The sequence below is a fragment of the Poeciliopsis prolifica genome, unplaced genomic scaffold (assembly GCF_027474105.1).
Source record: "Poeciliopsis prolifica strain line A6 unplaced genomic scaffold, Auburn_PproV2 SCAFFOLD014, whole genome shotgun sequence".
In the NCBI taxonomy this organism is placed as follows: domain Eukaryota; kingdom Metazoa; phylum Chordata; class Actinopteri; order Cyprinodontiformes; family Poeciliidae; genus Poeciliopsis; species Poeciliopsis prolifica.
In genome coordinates, this window is record NW_026562389.1 from 9,519,449 (window position 1) to 9,543,200 (window position 23,752).

The 23,752-nt window shown below is 38.0% G+C and overlaps 1 protein-coding gene across 1 annotated transcript in view; it reads right to left on the reverse strand.

Annotated features, from left to right (window-relative positions):
* The window catches only part of antxr2a (ANTXR cell adhesion molecule 2a), a 77,697-nt gene that overhangs the window by 44,969 nt on the left and 8,976 nt on the right, over window positions 1–23,752 (reverse strand). The window contains exons 5-12 of the mRNA XM_055039803.1: window positions 23,047–23,151; window positions 22,759–22,827; window positions 21,242–21,322; window positions 16,849–16,909; window positions 16,294–16,389; window positions 12,961–13,030; window positions 4,275–4,353; window positions 3,693–3,788 (exon numbers count right to left, since the gene is read on the reverse strand). Coding sequence (XP_054895778.1) covers window positions 3,693–3,788; window positions 4,275–4,353; window positions 12,961–13,030; window positions 16,294–16,389; window positions 16,849–16,909; window positions 21,242–21,322; window positions 22,759–22,827; window positions 23,047–23,151 — 657 coding nt within the window. The remainder of the gene's footprint in view (window positions 1–3,692; window positions 3,789–4,274; window positions 4,354–12,960; window positions 13,031–16,293; window positions 16,390–16,848; window positions 16,910–21,241; window positions 21,323–22,758; window positions 22,828–23,046; window positions 23,152–23,752) is intronic.

Sequence of the window (23,752 nt, forward strand, 5' to 3'; positions counted from 1 at the left end):
GTCGAGCTGTTTCAGGAGGTTTGTTGTGACGGATCAGTGGCAGGTAGCATATTTGAAAGTTTAAAAGCGATTCAGGCTAACGGATTTCTGAAGTAAAGGAAATCAAGTTCTGCCCTGCAGTGGTGACAAGAATAACAGCTTCTTGTTGAAATGTTTTCAAAATCATGCACATAACTTTCCTATAAGTATGCATATAAAACTTATTTTTTCCAGGTTTTCATATTCAGGACAGTTTTAAAGGAGCCATTTGAGTTTTAAATGTTCATTTAGAAATGTCAACTATTTTTAAAAAGCCTTGGCAGTCATGAGGACACCGGTGTGTTCATGGAGCCACCGACTAAAATGCAAGCGTTTCGACTGTGAAAGTTAAGCGGTCAAAGCAAAATTTGAAACTAATTTGACTTTTGTCACTCATCTTTTGACTCACGATTGCCTCTCCGTATTGATCCAGGCTGAAGTTGATCTTACCAAAATGTTCGATTTAGTTCAAATATGTTTAACTTTCAAGTAACTTTTCAGCAAGACATAAGCGCTTCTTTTAAGTAAATAATTCCTTCAGACTAGTGAAAAATAAGTAGCTGTAAGTGAAATCATCTGCCAGTGAAATTTCTTATTTTTTCATCATTATTGAGGAATTATTCATTTTTCTTGCTGAAATTCTTTTTGTCTTATTTCAAGTCTTTTACCAAGAATTTCCAAACAGAAATTCTTGGTAAGATGTTGTGTTATTGTAGAGCAATGAGTTATTATTGACAGCCCCAACAAAATAACAAAGTAATTAGAAGTCACCAACATATTAGGCACCAAATGAGTTGAGAATGTTTCCAAAAGTGTGTCCAATTTTGCAGCGATTCATTTGTAATTCAAACAAATTCCCTTGCCTTTGAAAACTCCATCTCCAACCCTTTGATTTAAACAAAAGGCAACGCCATGCAAGGCTTAATTTCCAAACAAATGATAAACAAAGAAACTACCACTCCACAGCTTGTCTGACCTCTCGTCTGGCACCGGGCCATGCGGGTAGAGGCAGAGGAAGAGAGGGATTGTGGGAGGGAAGTTTGCGTGCGCGTGCATGGCCTCATCGCCTCATCTCGACTGCCGAAGCCTGGCAGACTGGGGGTTTAAATATTAACAAGCCACACATGGCCCTCCTCTTCTGCCGGGTCCCTCGATGGAAGGCAACAGCAGCTCCCTCCACCAAGACAAACACGTCCGCGGCCAGACATGCTGCAGGGGGTTTACATTTTAATGCCTTTGTTGGTTTTCCAAAATATGCTTCCATCTCATCCTGGATGGGATCCCTTCAGGTCCACAAAGCCAGGTGATGTCTATCATTTCAGGGGTGAGTGAGGTGAGTGATGGGGGGCAGGCGAGTGTGGTGGGGGGGAAATTTGCCTTCATCAGATCTGAGTATAAAAAAGGCTGAGAGAAAAAGGTGGTGCACGCCATCTGTAGCCCCTCTCTCATCGCCCCAAACGATAATCTGTTGTGGATTTCTGTAATTGGTTAAGTGGGTGAGAATTGTTTTATAAAGGGGGTATAGGCAGGGTGAGGGGTTTTTAAAGCTGTAGTTTTTAATGAATACTCAGGACTAAACCAACAATATGTGCCTGTGGGGCCGAAACATCTGGCATCCTGTAGGTTTATTGCAAAACGTTTTTAAGCTCTATTTAGAGAAAGTCATACCTTTCTCTTTAACACACAGTGTTACACTCACAGGTATATCCAGACTGATCTACCCTTTCCTTCTGCATGCTTAACTCTAAAGAAAATAAAAAGATAAAATTGGAAGTAGAAATGACCAATTCTCAAAGTTCCCACATGTGAACAGTAACTGTGTTTTCAGCAGCTTTCACTCTGGTGATAAAGCACTTAATGCACATGATGCTTTTAGCAATGATATATTTCTCCAGTCAATCCTACAGATCTCTTTCGCTGCTGGATGGTTGCTGTTTTCTGGCCTGATCTGCCGATTCTGATTTTGATTCTGACACCAATTTTGATTCTGACACCAATTTCTGTCATAAGGTTAGAATACTCCAATTTTACTCCAATGTTCCAATTTTCCTTTATTAAAAAACACTGAAGCTACAGATCAGGGGTCCCCAAGGTGGGTCCTTGAGGGCCGGCATCCTGCATGTTTCAGTTCTCTCCCTGATTTAACGCACCTGGATCAAACGATGGCTCTTTAGAGGCCTAAGAAGAACATTGACATGCCGAGGAGGTTGTCACCTCCAACAAGGAGAAAAATACAAATTGTCTAGTCTGTCAGGCAGAGCAAAAGTGGACAGTTGTTGACTTTCAGACTTTTGCAGAGGTAGATGATATTGGCCTCAGGTGAAGCCAATCAACCAAACCTAAGAAAATCGGAGGCCATCGATTGATGCACCTCTAATTCCCACCTAAAGATCTAAAAATCTCCCACCTAAAAATCTCTTAATTTCACAGTTTAATCTCTTTTGTTTCTTAGTTTCATTGTGGTAGACCTCAGGGGTGTGTTCTTGGCCTTTCGAAATTTTCCATTCATATTTCTTCTCTTGCCCAATTTAATAAGAATAATGACATTGATCATTTCTACACCAAATCACCCATCAGGATTCTGTAAGAGTCACTAAATGAATCCTGGGTCAGCCAAATATTTGTTAAATCACTTAATATAAATAAAATCTCATATTTTTTCTGGTCTTGCTGGAACCTCTCGGATATGAAATGTTTAGAACAACTCAAAACACTAAACAGCTATATTTACATGTCGTTCGTTACTAGACTGGATCATCAGAAATAAAGTGAATGTATTTTCTCTTTTGGTGTGTCAGACACTGTTAATTTGGTAAGAAAATTATTGCATAGAAAAATATTTAAAGATAATTTTCAGAGCTACGTTAAACAATAATAAAAGAACAAAGAGTAGAAGGCAGAAAATGAGAAAGAGCAGCTGAAATTCAACGAGCTGATTGACAAGATCAGGAAGCACAGTTTAAACTGGAGCAGGAACAGATTTAATGGGATTAAACCATAAAAAATCTCTGGTATTATTATTAATCACGTCTGTCCCTCAGAAGACCCAGTGTTGGAGTTGAATAAACAGAATTTTCAGCAACTGTCACTCAGATCTTTTTCTCACTAATCCATGCCTCGGTGTGTTTTTCTGTCTGTTTTTCTGTCAGAACCTGACGTCTGAGCAGCCACCTTTAACTGATCTACAAGATTTGGTTTAACTGATCTTCAGGATGTGGTTTCTTCACCTCCACCCCGGATCTGCTGGGAGGAAGTTTCATTCACTGTGGTGAACGAGGTAAAAGGGCGAGCAAATATTTAGCAATATTTTGTTTCAGAACATGACAAATAAGTATCCTGAGGACGCTCAGAGCCAAACAGGTCAACCTACTCTCTCTACCTGGTTTGTTTCTTTGTTGTATAAAAGTCACAACTTAAGTAAATATGTGCACTCTTACAATAGGGTGCAACTGTACAAACAGGAAGTTTGCAGAAGTTAGAAAAAAAGAAAAAGAGGATACACTCGTGTTCTCATTTTTGTTGTTGTAAATATCAGAGTAACTGTAGCAACGATTTGCTTTTAAGGTAATAAAAACATGAACTATTTTTAGTTGGTTTATTTCAGCAGAAGTTGCTGCCATTCTACATCTACGAAGGAGCCACAGAGGTTAACCAAAGAGATGAGTGATAGTTACCACAGTGCAGCAGAGAGGCCAGAACCACCACATCAAGGCCAAAGCCACGAGGGCCAGCAACACCAGGATCACGATCAGAACCACAGAACCGCTCGACTGCAAGACAAAATCATAAGATTATTTATCAACACAGCATTCCTTTAGTCAGTTTATGAAAGGTGAATCTAAAACTGCATCCCTTGATGAGTTTTGGGTAAAACATTTATAAATTGCATCTTAAATACAAAGTGTATTTATATTTTGTACAGCTTTGGCTTAATTACTGTTCTGAATATTTTTTTTTAGCAAATTAATTAATCATTGAGTTAGTTGACGACTATTTAAATATTCAATTAATCATGATTAATTTGATTAATAATTTTAGCCATGAACAAATGTTTAAAAAAGATAATATTGCTTTATTTCTGTTATTATAAAAACATATCAAAGAATATTATTACATTCTTAGTAATCAATGCCACTGAAACACCAAGCATTTATTGAAGCTATAATCAATATTAATATAATATTTGTTTAATAGAGGAAATATAATGAAACCACATTGTTCACTGAACTAAAAGGAGACCAGTAATTCAGACTCACACATGTAGATGCAGTGATGGTGTAGGCACTGGAGATGAACGATTTGCCGTTGTTGAGGCTGATGAGAACATCCATAGTTCTGCAAAACAAAAAATAGTTAATCTGTCAAACAAATTCAAATAAATAATAGAAACTGATTTAATTTAGGTTGGAGATTTTCTGTGCGTTTCACACACAAATCTTTTTTTTTTTTTTTAAATAATAATTAGAAAACAAACACCAACAATATAAGGTAGATATATAAAGTATGCAAAATGTGTCATACATCTTATCCCGACAAAAATGCTGTTAATTTTTGCAGTGCACATATTTTGAAAACGGGGATAAAGAAAAGAACAGCAGCAAAACCAAATGAAGAGATGGGAATGGAGGAGATCTTCTCATCATCCCAGGCGTCAGCGTGTTTGGATGAAGCAACTTGACTTGCAGTAACAAGGCCTGCGAACACCTATGACTTATTTAGAGGCAGAAACGCAGAGGCCGAAATGGGCACAATTAAAACCCTAATGATGAACGGCACCGCAATTTCCATATGTCTGTTACGCCCGATCCAATTACGGCGGGTTTAATGAGAACTCAGGATGTGGAGCGAGTCAAACGCTTGAAATACTCCCCCCGCCTCCCCACCCTAAGACATAAAACAGGAGAGAGGAGAGACAGAAGCCTGCAGAGTGGTAACTGTGTGAGGGGCCAGCTGTGAGTGCACGGCGCTGTACAGGGGAGGCCTGCATTAAAAAAACACTGCTGTGGAATAATAACCAGAGTGCTATGTTTGCTGTGGATTCAGCCTGAGGCAGTGCCTTGGGCCACCAATTCTCCCGTGGTTCAGAACAGATGAGCAACCAGACTGCATGTCCATTACTATGCAGAGTATTCTAAATATTCTGAAGTGACTTCTTTGCACCTTACCTTGTTTGCAACACTAAATATTTAAGATGCAGGTCAAAGAACTTTGGTACAGGATCCACTTTGACAAGTCATCCAACTTGTTGATTCTTCACCACACTTTTCACATATTTCTACCTTTTCATTACATCTCAAACATTTAGGTTTTGATTATTTCTTACACCAGCAGACCTCAAAAAGGACGGCCATGCACTATTAGAAAAGCATGCAACTGCAGTTCCTGCAGTCAACAGGGCCTGATCCAGAAGATGTGAAAAAAAGACAGAGATGCAAATCTCTGTCTTTTTTCAGGGTCTAGCGATTGCATCTGACAAAAGAAAAAAGTGTAAACATTTAAAACATTTCTTTAAGGTTCAAATTTAAACAAAAATTGGTTTGTGCATAACAATCTGTAACTTAAGACATCGGTTTTGTGGTAGTTTTGTTGCCTGGGTTTTTTTTAAAATGAAGAAATATCAAAGAATTATTCAAAATATAATTTTGCAAAAAATTTAGCAAATTAAAATAGATTTTTTAGCATTCTGAATTGATCAGGAACTTCCATTCTCAATAAAACCTTTTTCTGCATCCCTCTCTCTAAAAAGAAGAAAAAAAAATAAAATTGATGTAATCCTACATATTAGTGGGATTGTTTTAGTGCATGGTTGGCCTAAGGCTTCTTGCGGTATCTCAATGTTATTCCCAAAAAAATGTCCTGTAACTTTGTAATTTTTTAAACTTTACTGATTTAATTGTTTCTATCATTTCAATTCAGAAACTTCAGCAGTATTAAAACATGGATTTATAGAATATAATCTATGTGGGCGACTAGCCGTGTAAGACCTTCATAATGCTTGGACCAAGAAATCATGATATTCACTGTGATTAACTCGTGTTTTCCTCACTTCACATTTTCCATCATTTCAGTGTTTCCACTGCTCTCCATGTGCTTCACCATGTCAGTAAATACTGCATCACATGCAGGCTGTTAAGCAGCTGGGAGGAAATCCAGCTGCTTAAATATATATTTGGGCCTGAAAAGTATGAATGCATGGCACCCAAAATTTAACATTCAAATATTGGAGGATTATTTTGCCTTTGAGGTTTCCTCAGTTTTTGCCTTTTTGTCTCACTTCATCACAATTACAAAATGTATTTAAATCCCAACTTGCCCGATCAAAGTAAATACATTTTACCTGAAGAAAATGTAGATTCAAGACATCGATTAAATAGAAAACCTGTCTGACAACACAAAGCAGCTTATAAGGACTCAAAAGCTACAGCTTTACCCTGGAGGGGTAGAAAAATATCTATAAAATAGGGTAAATAACACCAATACTGATATCTGACATCAATATTGGGACAGAATTTTCATGTATACAATATTGTGGTTATTTTCCATAACTCATAACAAACATTTCAAGTCGAGGGGTTGAAAATGACTTGTCAATAGGAACAAAATGGATATAGGAAAGGACAAAATGGGAGTAAGAACTGGCAGTCAGAGCTGCATTTCAGAAGGTTTTTTTTAGTTTATATACTGAATTTGTTTATTTTATTAAAAAATTGTGAATAATTTCACATTGAAAAGATCCAGGAATGTTTTTTTTTATTTTTATTTCCATATCCAGACATGGAAAGTACAAAAAGAAAAACTCCATTAACTTGCGTCTTTCTACTAAATATACTGAAAAGTCGCTGCTGCATTGACGAGGCATTCGGGGTCTTTGCATGTTAACGAAGTGCTGAGAGGCGAGGGGGAGGACAGCGTGGGGGAGGACAGCGTGGGGGAGGACAGCGTGGGGGAGGACAGCGTGGGGGCGAGGCTAAATTAGCTGACACTCTCAGTCCGGAGTAACGGTGGGCAGGTTGCTAATCAAGCTGGAGATGCAGACACCGCAGTGTGAAGGAGGAAAGCTCCCAAGCGAGTTACACTGACGAGCCCACCCCCCTTCTTCCTGACAACACCGGACACCCTGAACGCACCACAACTCAACCATAGAGAGCAGGACCTCCTCTGCTCCCTCCACCCCCTACACACACACACACACACACACACACACACACACACACACACACACACCACACACACACACACACACACACACACCCACACACACACACACACACACACACAGCAAGCGCTCGCTTCCTGCACAGCAGCCAGAACCCAGCCACAAGCCATGCAATCATTTTTACCTTAGTTAGAGCACTGAATCTGATGAACATAAATTACAATTACATCTTTCACATACATTTCACATCAGAAAAACTTGCAGCACTTCCATCTGGTGAAACACATTTCAATTTGCAATTCCTCACATTTATACCTGCAGCTCACACTAGCCAGAACATCCTCAAAAAGATGATTCATTACCGTCAATTGATTCAAAAAGTAATAAAAAGTAATACTTCAGAAAGACACATTTCAGGTGTTAACTGCTGATGATGATGAACAGTCAGTGAAGGAACATCTGAAAATTACATCAGACCAATGAAAGAGGATTGGAAATTCAGAAATATTGAATCCTGCTGGTTGACAGATGTCCTGCACACAGACATTGGAAGCCTCTGCAAGGATCCTGCTTTGAATAAAGTCTGTACTAAAAACTGGTCACAGAGTTCAAGAACTGAAGCAACACGGAAAAGCTCAACTTTGAGAGGTTTGGGAAAGATGACCAAAATATCTCGCCTCACCGGAGAAAAAGGCTGGAAAGGTAACGATCATTCCAGATAAAATTAAATTTAGCATTTTTACTTATGGAATCAGCATACCATCACATACCAACAAAACCTCACAGAAAATGTTTAGTGTGTCCTAAATGAAAATTGGGATGAATAATTGACAAAGAAAAAAAAGAGCTGGCTGTCATTTCACTTTCCAAGCCAGTGAGTGACACAGAGGACGGAGCTGCAGCTGCTTGGTGGGCCGATGATAATGTCTGAATAAAAGGCAGATCCTTGTTACGGGACCCACAGATCAGTCAGCATTTAAATACAAAGAGACACTTGTGCTCTTCGTTGTAGATATCCGGACCCCGGTAAAGAAAAAAGTTTGTCCCAGGGCTCACTATGATCTGTCAGAAAGTGGGTCCGGCGTGACGCTAAGCTTTGATGATGCCACACAGCTGCAGCAGCCCGACAACCGAGACGCTAATGGCTTTCAAACTTCTTTTAAACATGTGAAAACTGTGGAGGTTGAATAATTCACGGCGCGGCATATGCGAGGCCTGTCATTTGGCATCCAGCAGCCATCACTCTGGACGCATCTGCACGGCAGAAGTTTTTGATGGCGGGGAGGAAACCGTCCCATGAAGCCTGGGGACCAGATGAGAAACTGTCTCACTGAGACAGACATCCACCATTTGGACAGAGTGATGAGCAGTCGAGTGAAAAAATCAATCCAAACTGATCCTGGTGTGACAGACGGTGGGGAAATCTGGCTGTTGTTACTCAGCAGAGATAGATTTCCATACAACACTGATGAAACGGTTATTGGTTTTAATCAATAAAAGCAGAATCTTAAAACTTGATTCAACAATGGAAATAAAAATAAATGTCGTCTTCAGGAACTCGGCCTATAAACTGCTGTGCCAGTTGTTAAGTTGGGAGTTAGGAGAAACTAAAGGATGCTCTGGTCAGGTTTTTACGCTCATCAATCCTGATCACATAGATTGGCTGTTAAGTTTTCTGTTTAATTATAATTTCTACTCGCAGAAAGCAACAATAAAATCACCCTAACATGCAGGCACACTGAAAGAACAATTAAAATACCTGCCATCAGTAATACAATATTTACTGAAAACAATAAGGCTGTTAGCTTAGTTACATTAAGTAATCTGATATAGGGCAGTGTTGTGAGATTTCTATACTATCAAGTAAAAAAGGAAATATTTCAAGTCAAATGGAGGTTGCATTCAAATAAACTTTCAAAGTTTACTAAATCAAAACTGTCCAAGAACATGACTAATTGTTTTCTGTAATATCAAAGCTGATGCTGTTAAGACCCGCCTCCTTTTTCTGATTGGCTGTTAGTGACAGGTCCAGGAAGTGTGCATTTCTGCAGATGGCATTAGGAGACAGAAGAGCTGAACTTTTTCACATCTTATCTGTCACAACTTACTGAAAGTTTGAATAAATACATATAAAAAAAAACCCAAAGACAAATATTTCTGATCTGGTTTCTTGTGCAAATATCTTTATACAGCTGAAATAAGACAAAACTAACTTCCAAATAACTTTACAGCAATTTTTTCATCAATATTAAGAAATTATTGACTTAAAACAAACTTCTATATCTTATTCAAAAGATGCTTGTAAGTAGTTTTGCCTTATTTTAAGTGAACTAAGATTTTTGGACGGAAAAGTAGACTAAAAATACTTAGCAAACATTTTGTGTTATGGTGTTTTTGCGTGGCTCCAGACTCATCATTGAACAGCAGATCTCTGCACAAGGAGCATGTCTGTGTTGCAACAAACAAACAAACAGCAAGACTTTGGTTGAAAACATCTTTTTGCCCTCAGAGGAGCAGATGGGGTGGCGTATTTAATTATTAACAAGCATTCATGTCGGACGCTGCACCTGCAATGTAAAGCAGGTGTCACCTCAGGTATTTCTTCCACACATAAATGAAAGCACAGGTGAGAACATGCTGTTGCAGGAAAGCAACCATTTAGACTCTGAATGGGGTCCCAGGATCGTGTGCAGGGTCTCCTAATGGGGAGGAGGATGTGGGGAGAGGTAGAATCAGCAGATGCCTGCGTTTCAAGTCTGATGCCACAGATGTCAGCACAGATGATGCCTCCTCCACACGGCTCAATGACCAACAGAGGAGAGCGATTCCAGGACAACCAGGGCGGATCTGGGGGTTGGACTGGAAGTAGACTGGAAGCTGCAGCTGAGCATTAAAACTCCAGAGACTGCTGCACTGCAAACACACTAAATCTCTTACCAAGTAGTTTTACTCAAGTTTCTAGTGGAAATATCTTAGTTTCAACCAAGTTTTCAGTAACAAATAACAGCTTGTTTTAGATAAATACTTTCTTAATATTGATGAAAAATATTAGTTTCTCTGGCAGATTATTTAACGCATTATTAGAGAAATAATCTACTATTCTTTCAGCAATATTAAGGACGCTTTGGACTTAAAATATGCTCCCATTCCTGGATGAAAAGTTGCTTTTAAGTTTGCTTTGTTCTATTTCAAGTGTATAAAGCTATTTGCACTGGAAACCACATGGTAATAATTTGTGTTTTTGTAGTGTCTATCTGAAACATGTTGCCCAGAAAAGAGAAGGTTTTATTTTTGGAAAGACGAGGGCCCCATGGACGCAAAGCGGGATCGGAGAGAAGGAGAGTCTTTTCCGGACGAGCAGAGCTGTGTTCAAGGAGCATCCTGCGTGCCTGTAGTGCTGCTGGAGCAAAAGCAGACAGATGGACGGAGACGGAGACGGAGGCTCCTGCGCTCCGCCGTTCCATGCAGGTGGTCCGGGGTGCAGGGATTGTCAGAGCATGGTGAATTATTTAAATGGGGAGTGTGGAAAAGGGAATGGTTGCATCTGTCGCACATCCTTTTAGAGCCCCTCCAGCAGATGTGTTTACTCACCACCCATAGCAGCTAACTGCTTAATGGGTCAGCATCAGCAGCCAACAGTTAATTAGGTAGGGTCTTTCTGTAAGCGGAGGGGGCGGAGCTTGATGTGAGCATCAGGTCCTGTCAGGCTGTGAAAAAACAGAGTCCAGCAAGTCCATTGTTTCCACTGAACCACTGCTGGTTATTACCACTTCCTGGATGATTTGTTTAAAAAGAATTTCCCTATAAAGACAGGAAATGTTCATTTCCACATAAAGTCTAAGTCTAAATCACGCTCTATGTTGTTTCACCATGTTTCAGTGCGTTAAGGTTTGGTGTTTGTGAGTGAAGTTTCTACTGTAAACCGCTTCAGATTGTCTGCAGGGCTCGGCGTTAATTATTTTGTTGGTCATTTATAATGAAAAAAAACACTTTTTAAAATAAATCACGTCATTTTTAACATCTCCACTGAGTTAGTTTTGTATTTATGTGTGCAAAAAGAAGAAAAAAAAGGGAAGAGCCCAAACCTCCAGAAAAAAGATAAAAAATATAGGAAATTAGGAAAAAGAGAAAAAGTAAGCCAATAAATAATCTGTTTGTTTAAGAACAAACAAAGAAAGAAAGTATAAGAAAAAAGTACAGAGTTAATCCCAGCAGCAGCTTTGTTAATGGCTTCTGGATGTTTCTAATTGTGAAAAGAGGAGCTTCATCTCCACTGTTGCCACTTTTTGCTCAGTCATATTCCTGCAAAGGTAACAACTCAAAGCAAACAGCTGGGTTTTCTTAGATCACTTTCTATGTTTTACTATTGGGAGAACATTTTATGATTTCTGATTTGATCTAAGTTTGACATCACAGAGTTGCATTGGAAGAAAAGTAATTAATTACTGTAGAACTGAATATGAATTGAGCTTATTTTTTAAAGTGACTCTGCTGTAATTTGGTGTTACATGAGCAAACAGAGCTGAATTATGGGTGTTTTTTATGATGCCCTTCCAAGATAATGAAATAATCACTATATAATAGACCTAAAAATCTAAATATCCAACAGTTTTCTTTTTCTCAGCTTCTGCTAAAAACAAGTCCTTTTAAAAATGTCTGGATTAAATCGAGGTGAGGTGATTTGGAACAGTTACAGCGTTGCTGTCATCGAATGACACATAATCTCTTTTAGAGCTCAAAGGCCTTGAGGAGGCAGCAGCGCTTATAATCATACATTTTTGATTGGATTGTAGTCAGCAAGGACATTGAAATCTGTTGTTCCATCTAGAATGCCTTAGCAATCATCTGCTCCGGTTTGGGATTATAAAATATGTCATTAAATTCAAGCGATAAACACCCAGACGGGAATAAAACGAATGTTTGCACTGTTTCCTCTTCGATCTTCGTGGGTCGTATGCTCGCAGTGTTTCTCTGACTGCACTGTTTACAGCGACTTTTAACATACATACGGATGATTTATAGACTTAGGCGCCGTTTGTTTGCATGAAAGAAAGACATGTGGAAAAGCAAGCAGGAAATCTGAGGAGTGAAACAAGTTGCTTAAACTGAGGAGATGGAAGCAGAATTGAAATTAAGGAACAGAAACAGAGCAAAAGAAAAGTCTTTGGATGAAAATACAGACACGTCTCTTATGAAACACTTTGGATTATTGTAATGTAAGAAAAAGGAAGTATTGGGATTTAAAAAAACCAAATGACTTGATTTTTAGCACATTAATAAGCATCCTTCCTTCACAGTTTATAAAAAACAATTCAATTTATAGAAGAGCATATTGAATCTATATTCAGGTTTCCTTTCCTAACTGTTGATATGATGTCTGTCTTTGAGATTTCACACTTTTCTTGTGAACTTGCCAACGTCATACCTTACACACGAGCTGCTGAACATATCTGCAGGGCTAAATTAATTTACACGCACCGTGCTCATCTATAGCTGCTCTGCATGCTCACATTTAGATGATTTCTACCAAGAAAGTCGATAAAAATCAACGTTTCTTTTCATTGCTGGGATTAAAAGAGAGTTGATTTCTTTCTTCTTCACCAACATGTAATTTAGGGAATAGTTTGTGGATATTTTCAAATCATTTGCCCTTTGAATTGAGCAGAAAAAAATAACAGAACTTGTCACATGCAACAACTGAAACACAGGAAATAAATACTGAACCTTGATATAAATCATTTCCTTCTACAATAAGAACTTAAAGAGTAAATCCACTTTGCACTTACTCTCCAGGATCATACATTATGGGAGCAGGACACAGCAGGTAGTCATTGCGCACAGTGGTTGGCTTGTTATCTGAAAAACAAACAGAACAGTTTCTTTTATTTATTTTCTGTCTTTTTTAAGCCAACTGCATCTCTAACATGGAATCAAACTACTTTTAAATTCGGATCCAGATCACATGTTTACTGTAGTTCATTTTAAAACAGCGGGGTCCAAACATTTTTGCACCGTGAGACTAAATCGTGCAGACATGTGATGCCATTTGATGTTCTTTGTGAAATGTGTACAAGTGAAAGAAAACAACAAACAGCCAAAACTGTTCTGGCTCTAAAATGAAAGATAGCAACAAGCTACAGGAAGTAGCATCATCAAGGGTAAACTAAACTTTCTCTGCTGCTGGTGATGCAGCAGCACTGGTGCAAACATTTAAGCCTGAAAAATCCTGAACATGTGAACATTTTCTGAACGAGGACCTGAAATGATTATGTCTTTGTCCATTAATTTCCTAAATAAATAAAAAAAAATAAAGAAAACAGATGAGTAATCCAGGAAAAAAAACAACAACTAAAGATTTTTTTATACTCAATGAAAAATATCCAACCATCATTACTGGGTCCATTTTGTACCTTAATCTCATCACCACAACAGACTCAAATGAACTCAATGTGAAATATGTGGTCAGTAACTGAATGATAGCATTATACTGTCATACTTCTTTAAACTAAGTTGCAAAATATTTGCTTCACAATATGATATATGTCATATTATATTTGTCACAATATGACAGACATGATATGATGGGCATGCTAATAAAAACTAATATTAAGTGAATAAAGTCATAATATAATGAGAAAAATTCAAAGCATTGCAAGAATAAACTTGTACGAAAATAAAGTTGAAATAATACATGAATAAAGTCGTAACACATGTGGATAAAGTCATAAAAGTTTGAGAAAACAAACCAAAATAATGTGAGAATAAAGTTGTAATATGAGAATAAAGCCATAAGATTTAAAAAATAAAGTTATAATATGATGACAATAAAGTTGAACGGCAATAGAGTTGAAATTATACAATAATAAAGTCATAATATATGAGGATGAAATCAATATTCTGAAAATAAAGAACTAATATTATGAAGACAAAGTCAAAATAATACGAGATTGAAGTCGCAATATTACAACAAGAATATTTTGACTTTGCTTTTGCAATTTTATGACTTTATTCTTGTTTTTATTTATTTTTTATGACACGCCATCATGTCATAAAGCTCTGAGTTGTGGATGGAAAAACAAAAGGAATGGCAGATCAGATTATAATTTGTGTGTGTGTATAAGCGTGTGTGCGCTCATCAAAGGTTGACAAAGGCAGCCACTGAGACGATTCATATGACTGATGAGTTTTTTCTGCACATGCCTCCAACTGGTTTGCTGATGGAGACGAGCGTAGCATCTGTTTCACATATGTGGCGTGTGGTCCATAGTTGCCATGATGCTTGTCCATAATTATAAGGTGCCCCACTGTTAAAAAGGTCTGGACTGAACACATGCAAAAGCCAATAAGGGAATAAATAGCCCCAAGTGGGCGAATGTGAGACAGCCTAAACTGAGAAAGGACTAACAGGAAGACATCTGCTAATGGCCACTTCCCTAATTCAGATAAGGGGGTTGTTTCAAAAGAAAAAAAAAAAAAAAGATAAAAAAAAAAAAGGAGAAAGAAAATATGTTCAAGTATTTTAGTTGAGATGAAATGCTGAAAAATCAAAAATAACTTGTCAGGGATGGAAGTGTTGTCATTGGCAGCCGCCGATCCCGCAGATCCCACGGCCAAATGAGAGCTTTAAAAGATTGGCTCTGGGTGCCAAATCCCGTTTGCTTCCTGAAAAAGGATTTCTCAACAGAACAGACTGCGAGCTCAAAATAAGGAGCACAATGACCTACATAGCCTCGCTCCTCTGATAAATTCAGACGACGTAGATGCGGCGCGACACGGCCGTCGCTCAGCCACGTCCAACCTCAAAAACGTTTAAGCCAAATATTTACCAAAAAATGAAACTATATCATTAAATGAAGGGGGAAAGAATCCACTTAGTTTTATCACTGTAAATGAAAAGTGATCAGCAAGAAAAGAGGCGACAGAGAGGGGATTCCTTTGTCCAAGTTTGTGTGTTTGTCTGAGGAAAATTCAACCAGATTAAATCAGATGATCCAACTTAGAGATTATTCTCCACCAGCTCTTTATTCTCCACCAGCTCTTTGTGCTTGTTTTTATTTTTAATTTATTTACCTATGAGGGTTATTTGGAACACTGTAAAAAAACAAAACCATACCAAGTATTAATTTCTAGTGCAATCATCTTCGTACGCCTTAAATAAGACAAAGCTAACTTGACAAGTAACGTTTTAGCAAGAAACAGAAGCTTGTTGTAAGTTAATAACTCCTTAGTATTGTTGATAAAGTTCCAGTTCAACTGGCAGATTGTTTCATTTATAACATGGCATTTTCCTCTTGTTATATCTACCAGTGGAGCAACAACTTTTTCATCAATATTAAGGAATTATTTACTTAAAACAAGCTCCTAGGTCTTGCTGAAACGTTACATGTGAGTTAGGTTTGTTTCATCCCAAATGTATTAAGAAAAGATTTTGTTTTTTCAGTGAAGCCGAAGGAAATACAATAAATTCACCTAAATTCAAGATATTTCGTGCATTTCAGACACTTCATCTTCATGAGTTTGTTCTTGTTTTATCAACTTTAACCAACCTCTGTTTATTTTAAATGGACTTTTATGTGACAGACTAACAAGAAGTAATGAAGATGAAGAAAAAAGATCAGATCAAACGCCACTCTAGAGGAGCTGCAGTCACAGCTCACGTGACTCAATCTGGATTTTATGAAAGAGAGATGCTGGAATTGACTGAACTTGTGGCAGCACATCAACACCGACAACACACCCTCTAGTTTGCAAAGAGCAATGTGGCAAAGATGCAGATGCCAAAAAAAGCAAGGCTGTTCTACTAAAGTTAAGTACAAATGTGCACCACCACAAATGTGCACATCTTCTTTCCACTTAGTCACTCATATATTAATGTTTTTTGGTTAAAATTCTAATAAAATCCATGAAAGTTTGCAGAGGTTACATGGAAGAATGTGATTAACTTCTTGACTTTCAACTTTCCAAAGATCTTTTAAAGTGTGACTGTATTTGATGAAGTTTTTGTAATTTTTCAACTGAAAGAGGAACAAAAACTGTAGTTGAGGCATAAATTATGGACATGTAATTCAAAGCAACTGTGTAGACCCAGAGGTAATTTCCAGAAGGTTTAAGGAACTCACTGATGGTTTGCTGGTTAAGTATGAAGCTGCAGATGACGCCTTCATTGCTCTGTCCGATGGAGAAGCCGTTCCCTCTGAGGACGATGTCGAAGGATTCTGGAATGTCAACAAACGTGAGATAAGATGCAAGGAGAAATTTCACTTTTTGGAGTTTCAGAATCTCCTTTTGTGTGACTTTATTTCTGAGACACAGCTGCAAGTTTTCTTAGAAAAATGTTGAAACTGCAAAAACACGAAGTGTTACCAAGTATTTTCATCTAGTTTCTAGTGGAAATATCATTACAATTTAAATAAAGCAAAACTAACTTACTAAGTTACTTCTCAGCAAGATATCGGAGCTTCTTTTTAGCAAATAATTCCTTAATATTGAAATATTCATCAATTTTAAGACATGATTTATTACAAACAAGCTCCTATTTCTCAACGAAAAGTAATTTGTAAGTTAGTTTGATCTTATCCTAAGATATGAGATATTTGCACTAGAAACTAGTCAAAGAATAGTTGGTGAGAGTTTGTGTTTTTGCAGAGTAAACACTGGTGCTCCAGTCCACTCACCGTTCACACACACAACAGAAGGCTCCACAGTCAGGATCTCTGTGCACGACCGCTTTAATATCTGCAGGATGTGAAAAAAAACCCAAACAAAACAACTTAGAATGCATTTGCTGTTGCTCGGACATGGCAGGAATAAATACATCAGTCGCTGACGGTTATTGGCTCTGTCAAGTTTAGAAAACAGATCAGGGAGCAACACCTGAGAGACATCCCGCTCCTGATTGGCTCCGCGCGGGGGGAAAAAGAGAACGGGAGGTAAAACAGCAGCTGTGTCAGCCTTTATGGGAAAATTATGCAAGACTATTACTGTTCCTCAGTTCTATTAAAAACCTCTCAGGGATCTTGCATTATCATATAAAGAGGCCTGTGTGAGCGCACTGTCATGGAGCTGCACTTCCCACTACAATTCAATAAATCAACAAAGGGAAAACTATGCAAATCCCAGCTCAGGGCGGGTAAGAAGAAGCATATTAATGGCAGTGGAGGACATTTGAGCCTTTCATTTGATGTTGGACAGAAGCTTAATCTGAGAAGTGGAAGATGGAAGTGTTTACAGCAGCCTTGTTGGGGATGATGGTTTGATACAGGGTTGTATGACAGCTGGGAGGAAATGGATCTGCTGCTCTTCCTCTGCGCCTCTATTTTCCCTCTCTAATTACTTGCTTGGCAGTGAACAAGAGGGGGAAATTCAGGGGAATGTAGGAAAATAAAACAGTTTTCCTGCTTAGGCTTCAAACTGAGAAATGATAGAAGTTTTTCCCTTCAAGAGCACAAAAATATTTGGTGCTAAACAATAAAAATGTGACTTATTAACTGCTTAGTTAAAGGATTAATGGCTGTGATTGTGAGCCCTTTGGACGTACAAAATAAACACGCTTAATGTAAAAATTAGAAGTTTGATTTTGTTTCTTCACGAACTGAAGGCAAACATTATTTATGGAGTGTGAAGGAGAGAAGGCAGACGTCCAGATATCCAGAATCGCCTCAGCCAGCATTGTGACTAAAGTCTTTCTACAAATCAGGTCATCTTCAGAGATTGGTAGAAAAATAAACGGAGGGGAAAAGTTGCAGTTATAAATCCACAATTTTTGGCACGTCCAGCGAAAATCACTTCAATTTTTACTTTAATTTTGAATAACTGAGCCTGTAGGATTATAATTTACCTTTGAAAATAGCTCACAGCTGCATTTGTTCTAATTTCTTCTTTTTGTTGACTTTTCTTCAGGTGTCCCATGTTTGGACATTTATTCCCTCTGGTTTTGGATCCGATGCAACCGGAAGGATTTCTGTTCCTACTTTTTTTTAAACTTGCAGACAATTGTTATTATCAGTAACCTGGGCAACAAGGCAAGGATGAACCTAACATTTTTTCTAATTGAAAGTAATGTGAAAAAGTAATTGATTAATTTTTCCTAAGATTAATTGATTAATATTGAGTTCTAGTAGAATATATTTTTTATTTTATTGACTGGTTTGCAAAATGTTGATTTTTTTTGTATGATTTTAGCTAAATATGCTGTTTAGCCTTTTGTTTTAGTCTGTATTCTCCAGTTAACAATTAATCGGTTACTAAATTAGTTGACGATTATTTCAATAATCGATCGCCTACTCCGTGTCTCTGTTTAGCTTTCTCACCTTGCAGCCAGAGAGAGATTTAGAGATTTAGTGGCAAAAGCAAACGAGATGGATTAGCAGAACTTCATGACATCTGATCATGTCATCCAGGACTTTTGATCTCCGCCAGTGATATTTATTTTCCCTTTGGTATAAATAAAGTATTTTTGAATTTAACTGCATCGTCCTGTCGTTTTAAACACTTAATAAAGTCATGCATCCTAACAAGATTCTCAGTCCCAGATCATCACAGATCCTCCACCATACATGTATACACCATACACAGATCCACCACCGTACACCAGAGTGTACGTTAACTTTTCACTTAGTCATTCTTTATTTCTTGTGAGAACCACATGGAGTGCAAAGTGCACATTTATCATATTTCACATGTTTACGTTTGTGATGGTTGAACAGAAAACTCATTTTCCTGTCATGCTTTTCAAAACGCTGTTTGCATGCAGACAACATCTATTGGTTGCAATGGAGACTGATGCTGATGCTTGAGACCTTACCTAGCCCAATTCGTCACAATTCACAGATTTAAAAGGATCTACAGCGAGATTCCACTGATGAAATACTGACAGTCAATTTATGGAAGACTTTGATAAAAACAAAATCTTAATGTGAATTTTTGCATATTGAATCCATGCATTCAAATTAAAGTGTTGATCTCCAAAGTCTCCATGTGATAAAAAAAGTCACTCACTGCAATGTAAGATGTGTTTCTTTGGGGGTTTTTTTGTTTTGTTTTTACCAAAGGAAAAATCTAAATCTCAGTAGGCTGCAGAAATGATCTCATTTTGTTCAGACAGAAAAAAATAAAAGTTTTTTGCCTCAAAAATTCACTGCAAAAACAATCAGTCATTATCAGTATTTTTCGCCTAGTTTAGATTGCAAATATCTTAGTACCCTTGAGGTAAGACAAAACTAGCTTAGAAGTAACTTTTCTGCTAGATATTTGCAGCTTGATTTAAGTCAATGATTCTTTAAGATTGATTAAAAGTTGTAGTTCCATTTGCAGGAAATCCCACCTCCTAAAAGACATTTTTTCCGTATTATCAACTGAAAACAACCTCTTATTTCTTGCTGAAAAGTTACTTATGAGTTTGTTTCGTCTTATTTCAAGTCTACTAAGATATTTGCAGTAGAAACTAGACCAAACACTCTTGATAAGATTTTGAGATTTTGCAGTGCTGCAGCTCAGATTACCAAGGTCGAACAGAGTGCAAGAAAATATAAACAGCCTTTCGGAGCCTCAAAACCAAACTTTCTGATCTCTTTCTGCGAGTTTTGTCAGGCAGGTCGCAGAGGCGACGGGGATCCCGCAGTGAAAGGCTGCGCAGATGATCCCAAATCCTCCCAATCCGACAGAGAAGCGACGAGGCCAACAGCCCAGGAATCCAGGATTACTAATCAGAGAGGAATGCTGCTTGTTTCGTTTGGATTCTGGAAGACTTGCTGATCTCTGCTTCTTCAGAGGGGATGGGACGGGGGAGCGGGACTTTTTTACAGTGGCTCTGAAAAAGCCTTCAAAGCTGCTCAGGAAAGGATGGCAGTGCAATAAAAAAAATATTTATGCCGTCTGGTCAAACTTTGCCCCAAATATCCTCCCTGATGTTAATGGCAATTATTACAAACTATAACCTGACTCTAGTGTTGTCAAAATTGCAGCAAAGGATTGCACCGTTTTCTGTATGTACATCTGCATGTTTTGCATCCAGTAATGAATGTATGAACTAAATTCAGTACAGAACATCTGAAAAGAGTTTTTTTTTCAGCTTATTTATTTGCACATTGCAAAAACACAAAACCTCACCATGTATTTTTGGTCTAGTTTCTAGGGCAAATATGTTAGTACAGTTAAAATAAGACAAAACTAACTTACAAATAACTTTTTATTAAGATATAGAAGATTTATAGTATTTTAAGTCAATAACTGTGACATTGATGAAAAAGTACTAGTTCAGACAGATTTCCCAGAGAATAATCTGTCAGTGTAGCAAGCACCTTTTCATTAATATTAATGAATTATTGACTTAAAACAAGATCCCACATCTTGCTGAAGAGATATTTATAAGTTCTAAGATATTTGCACAAGAAACTAGACAAAAAATACCTTAAAAAATATACCAAAATGCCAATTTGTAAAGCCACTAAAAAACACCATTCGGCGCAGAAGATCTCCAACTGTCATTCATCTTGCTCTTCATGAAATACAAAGATTCAAAGGTTTGGTTTTAGAGCCCCGGTCCCTTTGAAAGCAGCACCATAAATCACAGTTTGCTGCTTTCCTGCATCATGCATCAGAAACAAGTCCCACCCTTTGGCTCTGCATCCCTCCAGCTGCATGTCTGACAGCTCAGTGTGGCTCTGGCCTCCTCCTAAACACTGCTGGCCTTGTCTGCAGATGTAAAGCCCCACTCTGGCCAAAGTGCTCTACAGGGCAGTGGGTTCTAACAAAGCTACATCTTGGCTGACAGTACTCGATCTGAACGCTGCTGCAAATGGAAAGTATCACTAATTGGCTGGCAGAGAGCAAGGAGGCTGCTTGCTAACACTGTAAGGGACTCTCACTCTGACAGCTATTCACTAATTGAGTTTTTATGTTACCCAGGCTCATATTTTTCCATAAAGCCTAATCCGGATGTAATGCAGGCATGCATTTTTCATGCAGCTTATCTAAATGTTTGCAGAAGTGCGGCGTAGACGAAGCTAGCTCGATTCTCTTCATATAGAAAAAGCAAAAAAAAAAAAAACGGAGAGCAGCCAAACTTACAGAGTTGACAATGCCTTTGAGAGCGTGGAAGCCATCTTTGACAGGAAACACGTTGTCTTTGGAGTCCGCAATATCAGCAAGCTGTTGGAATCATGGAAAAGAGGAGTAAACAAGGAGCGCTGCTGATCTAACACTGCTCTCTGCCTTTTTCTGTTTTCCTTTTTATGACTGAACGCCGTCTTTCCTCTCGTATTGCAGGCAGAAGGAAATGGAGCAGATGGCAGGACTGTAGCAAACACTTTGCTCAACTATTTAAAAAAAATGATTGCAGCACAAACTGGGAGCAATACTGCCTTTGTTTTGTTGTTTCTCTTTTTTTTGACTTAATAAGTGCTTGTGGCAGGATGGTTACCAATGGTTACAAGGGATGGGCCACCATGTTGGAAGAGAAATTGTGAAACTCCAGACATCAGTGACAGTCGGACTACAGCTCAGATGGCCCGATAACACTTAAAGATACAGTGCGAGAAAAATACTGGACTGAAATTACGGTCAATGGAGATAAATATCACGATAAAAACAAAGTGAAGAGAAGCGACGGAGCATCTGTGTTACAAATCAAGATAAATTCAATAAAAATAGTCATTTTTTTCCAATTTAACATGACAAACTAAATCCCACTGTATGTCAAATTGTGACACATTCTGGTTGTTTTTATTCGTTTTCAGGAATAAACTGAGAACAGCCATTTTATTTTCCTCTGAATTTACCAATTATCGTGTGTTGATCAATAATTAAAAACAATAACTTTAAAAGCAGCAGCTAGCATGAAACATTGAAGTGTAAACTGTATAATCATATAAATATAAATATTCACACAAAGTGTAAACCGGGAGTGTCCAAAGTGTGGTCCGGGGGCCATTTATGGCCTTAGGAATAGTTCTGTGTGGCCCAAATTTACATCGTCTTGAATAGTAAAGTGAAACTTCAGCATCACCTGGAGTAACAAGAAACCCCCCGAAAAATTTTAACTCCACTGACTTTGAAAAGTCAAAGCAGGACTGAACTGCTCGGCATTGATTCTTCAAAGTTTAAAAAAATCTTCACCTTATTTTAAGAAAATGTTTTAAACACTGGGATGAATTCTACTTTTAGGTGCAAAAAAAGTATTTTTCGTCTAAAAGCCATGTCTTTTTTTGGCTTTCATTTTAATTTCATGTCAAGTGGAGCCTCAAACGCAACCACTCATTAATCTTAGCTAAATACAGAAGGGGGTTTCCTGAGAAATTTCTCATAGTTGTAGTGGAGAATTTAGCAAAACATTTAGACCAGATAATAGTGGCTCACCAAAACTGAGTCAACGTTTTAAATCACTTCTCCGTGTCTTAACAGCTTTAAATGCAGAAGTATTTATCAAGGCTTTTCTCACAGGTAGGACCTGTTCAGATGTTTACCTTCCACAGTGCTCTCCCATCCTGCCAAAGTCTCTTATACAGAACTGTAATCGTTCTGCACACACTCAGCAACAAGCTTGTCGGGCGTTTTGTAGATGCAGATTAGGACTAAAGCTCGCTTACCTGCTGCTCATCAAAGTCCAAGACACCAACGCAGTAAACACGAGCACCATATTTCCTGGCTTCATCAGCCTGCAGCTCAGGCAAACGATGCGCAACAGGTCAGACGTGGAGATAAAGAGACAAAAAGGGAAACTCCATCAATAATAAAAAAAACAATACATTTGTGATTTCAGAATTTCAAAAAAAGATGAGAGAAAATATGGCTTCTGGGTAGGAAATACATCTAAATAAAATGAAGACAAAAAGATTTAATGTGTGAGTTTGGTGAGTCAGAAAAGCAAAGCTCACCTGCTGTTTGGTGAGCTCGTGGATATACACCGCCAGTTTCCCGTCTGTCAGAGCCAGGATGATGCTGGAGGACTTTGTGGACTGCTGCTGGATCTGAGTGGAGGCCTTCGGGAGTAAATACAGGACGTTTCTGTTTACCGCTTCACATAAACTCACACTAACAAATCACAGCTTTATTACGTCTCCAGCTTCCATGTTCAAGACAGTGACAGGTAAAAGTACAGATTTCCATATTGATACCTGATTTACAATTTGAAATGGTATTTAGCTTCCTTTCTGCAACCAGGAGTTCCTGTTCTTACAACTGTTCTTAATCTTTAAGCCTAAAATATGCATTTTCTATATTGTGCGTTTGGGCTGAAATGTCACCATGCAGCAAGAAGGTTACAATTATATGACAAATATTGTCAAGAATAATCTACAAAAGGCACCACATTTTCCATAAAATTCTCATTAGTACTCTTATGGATATACTTCCACACAAATAACTGAATTTTACTTGTGTGAATGTTTATTTTGCGATTCTTAATAAGTGATGTGGAGAAAAACTGCCTCACATGCTTCCCCTGATATTAAAAGACTTTTTTGTTATTTTTGAAGCAGGACAGACGTAGCAGGCTAACATGGCATCAGTTTGTCTTTGCTGCTTTTGTGTTAATCATTTTCATTTTCATATAAGTTTAGTTTGCTTCAGTAGTGAGTAACT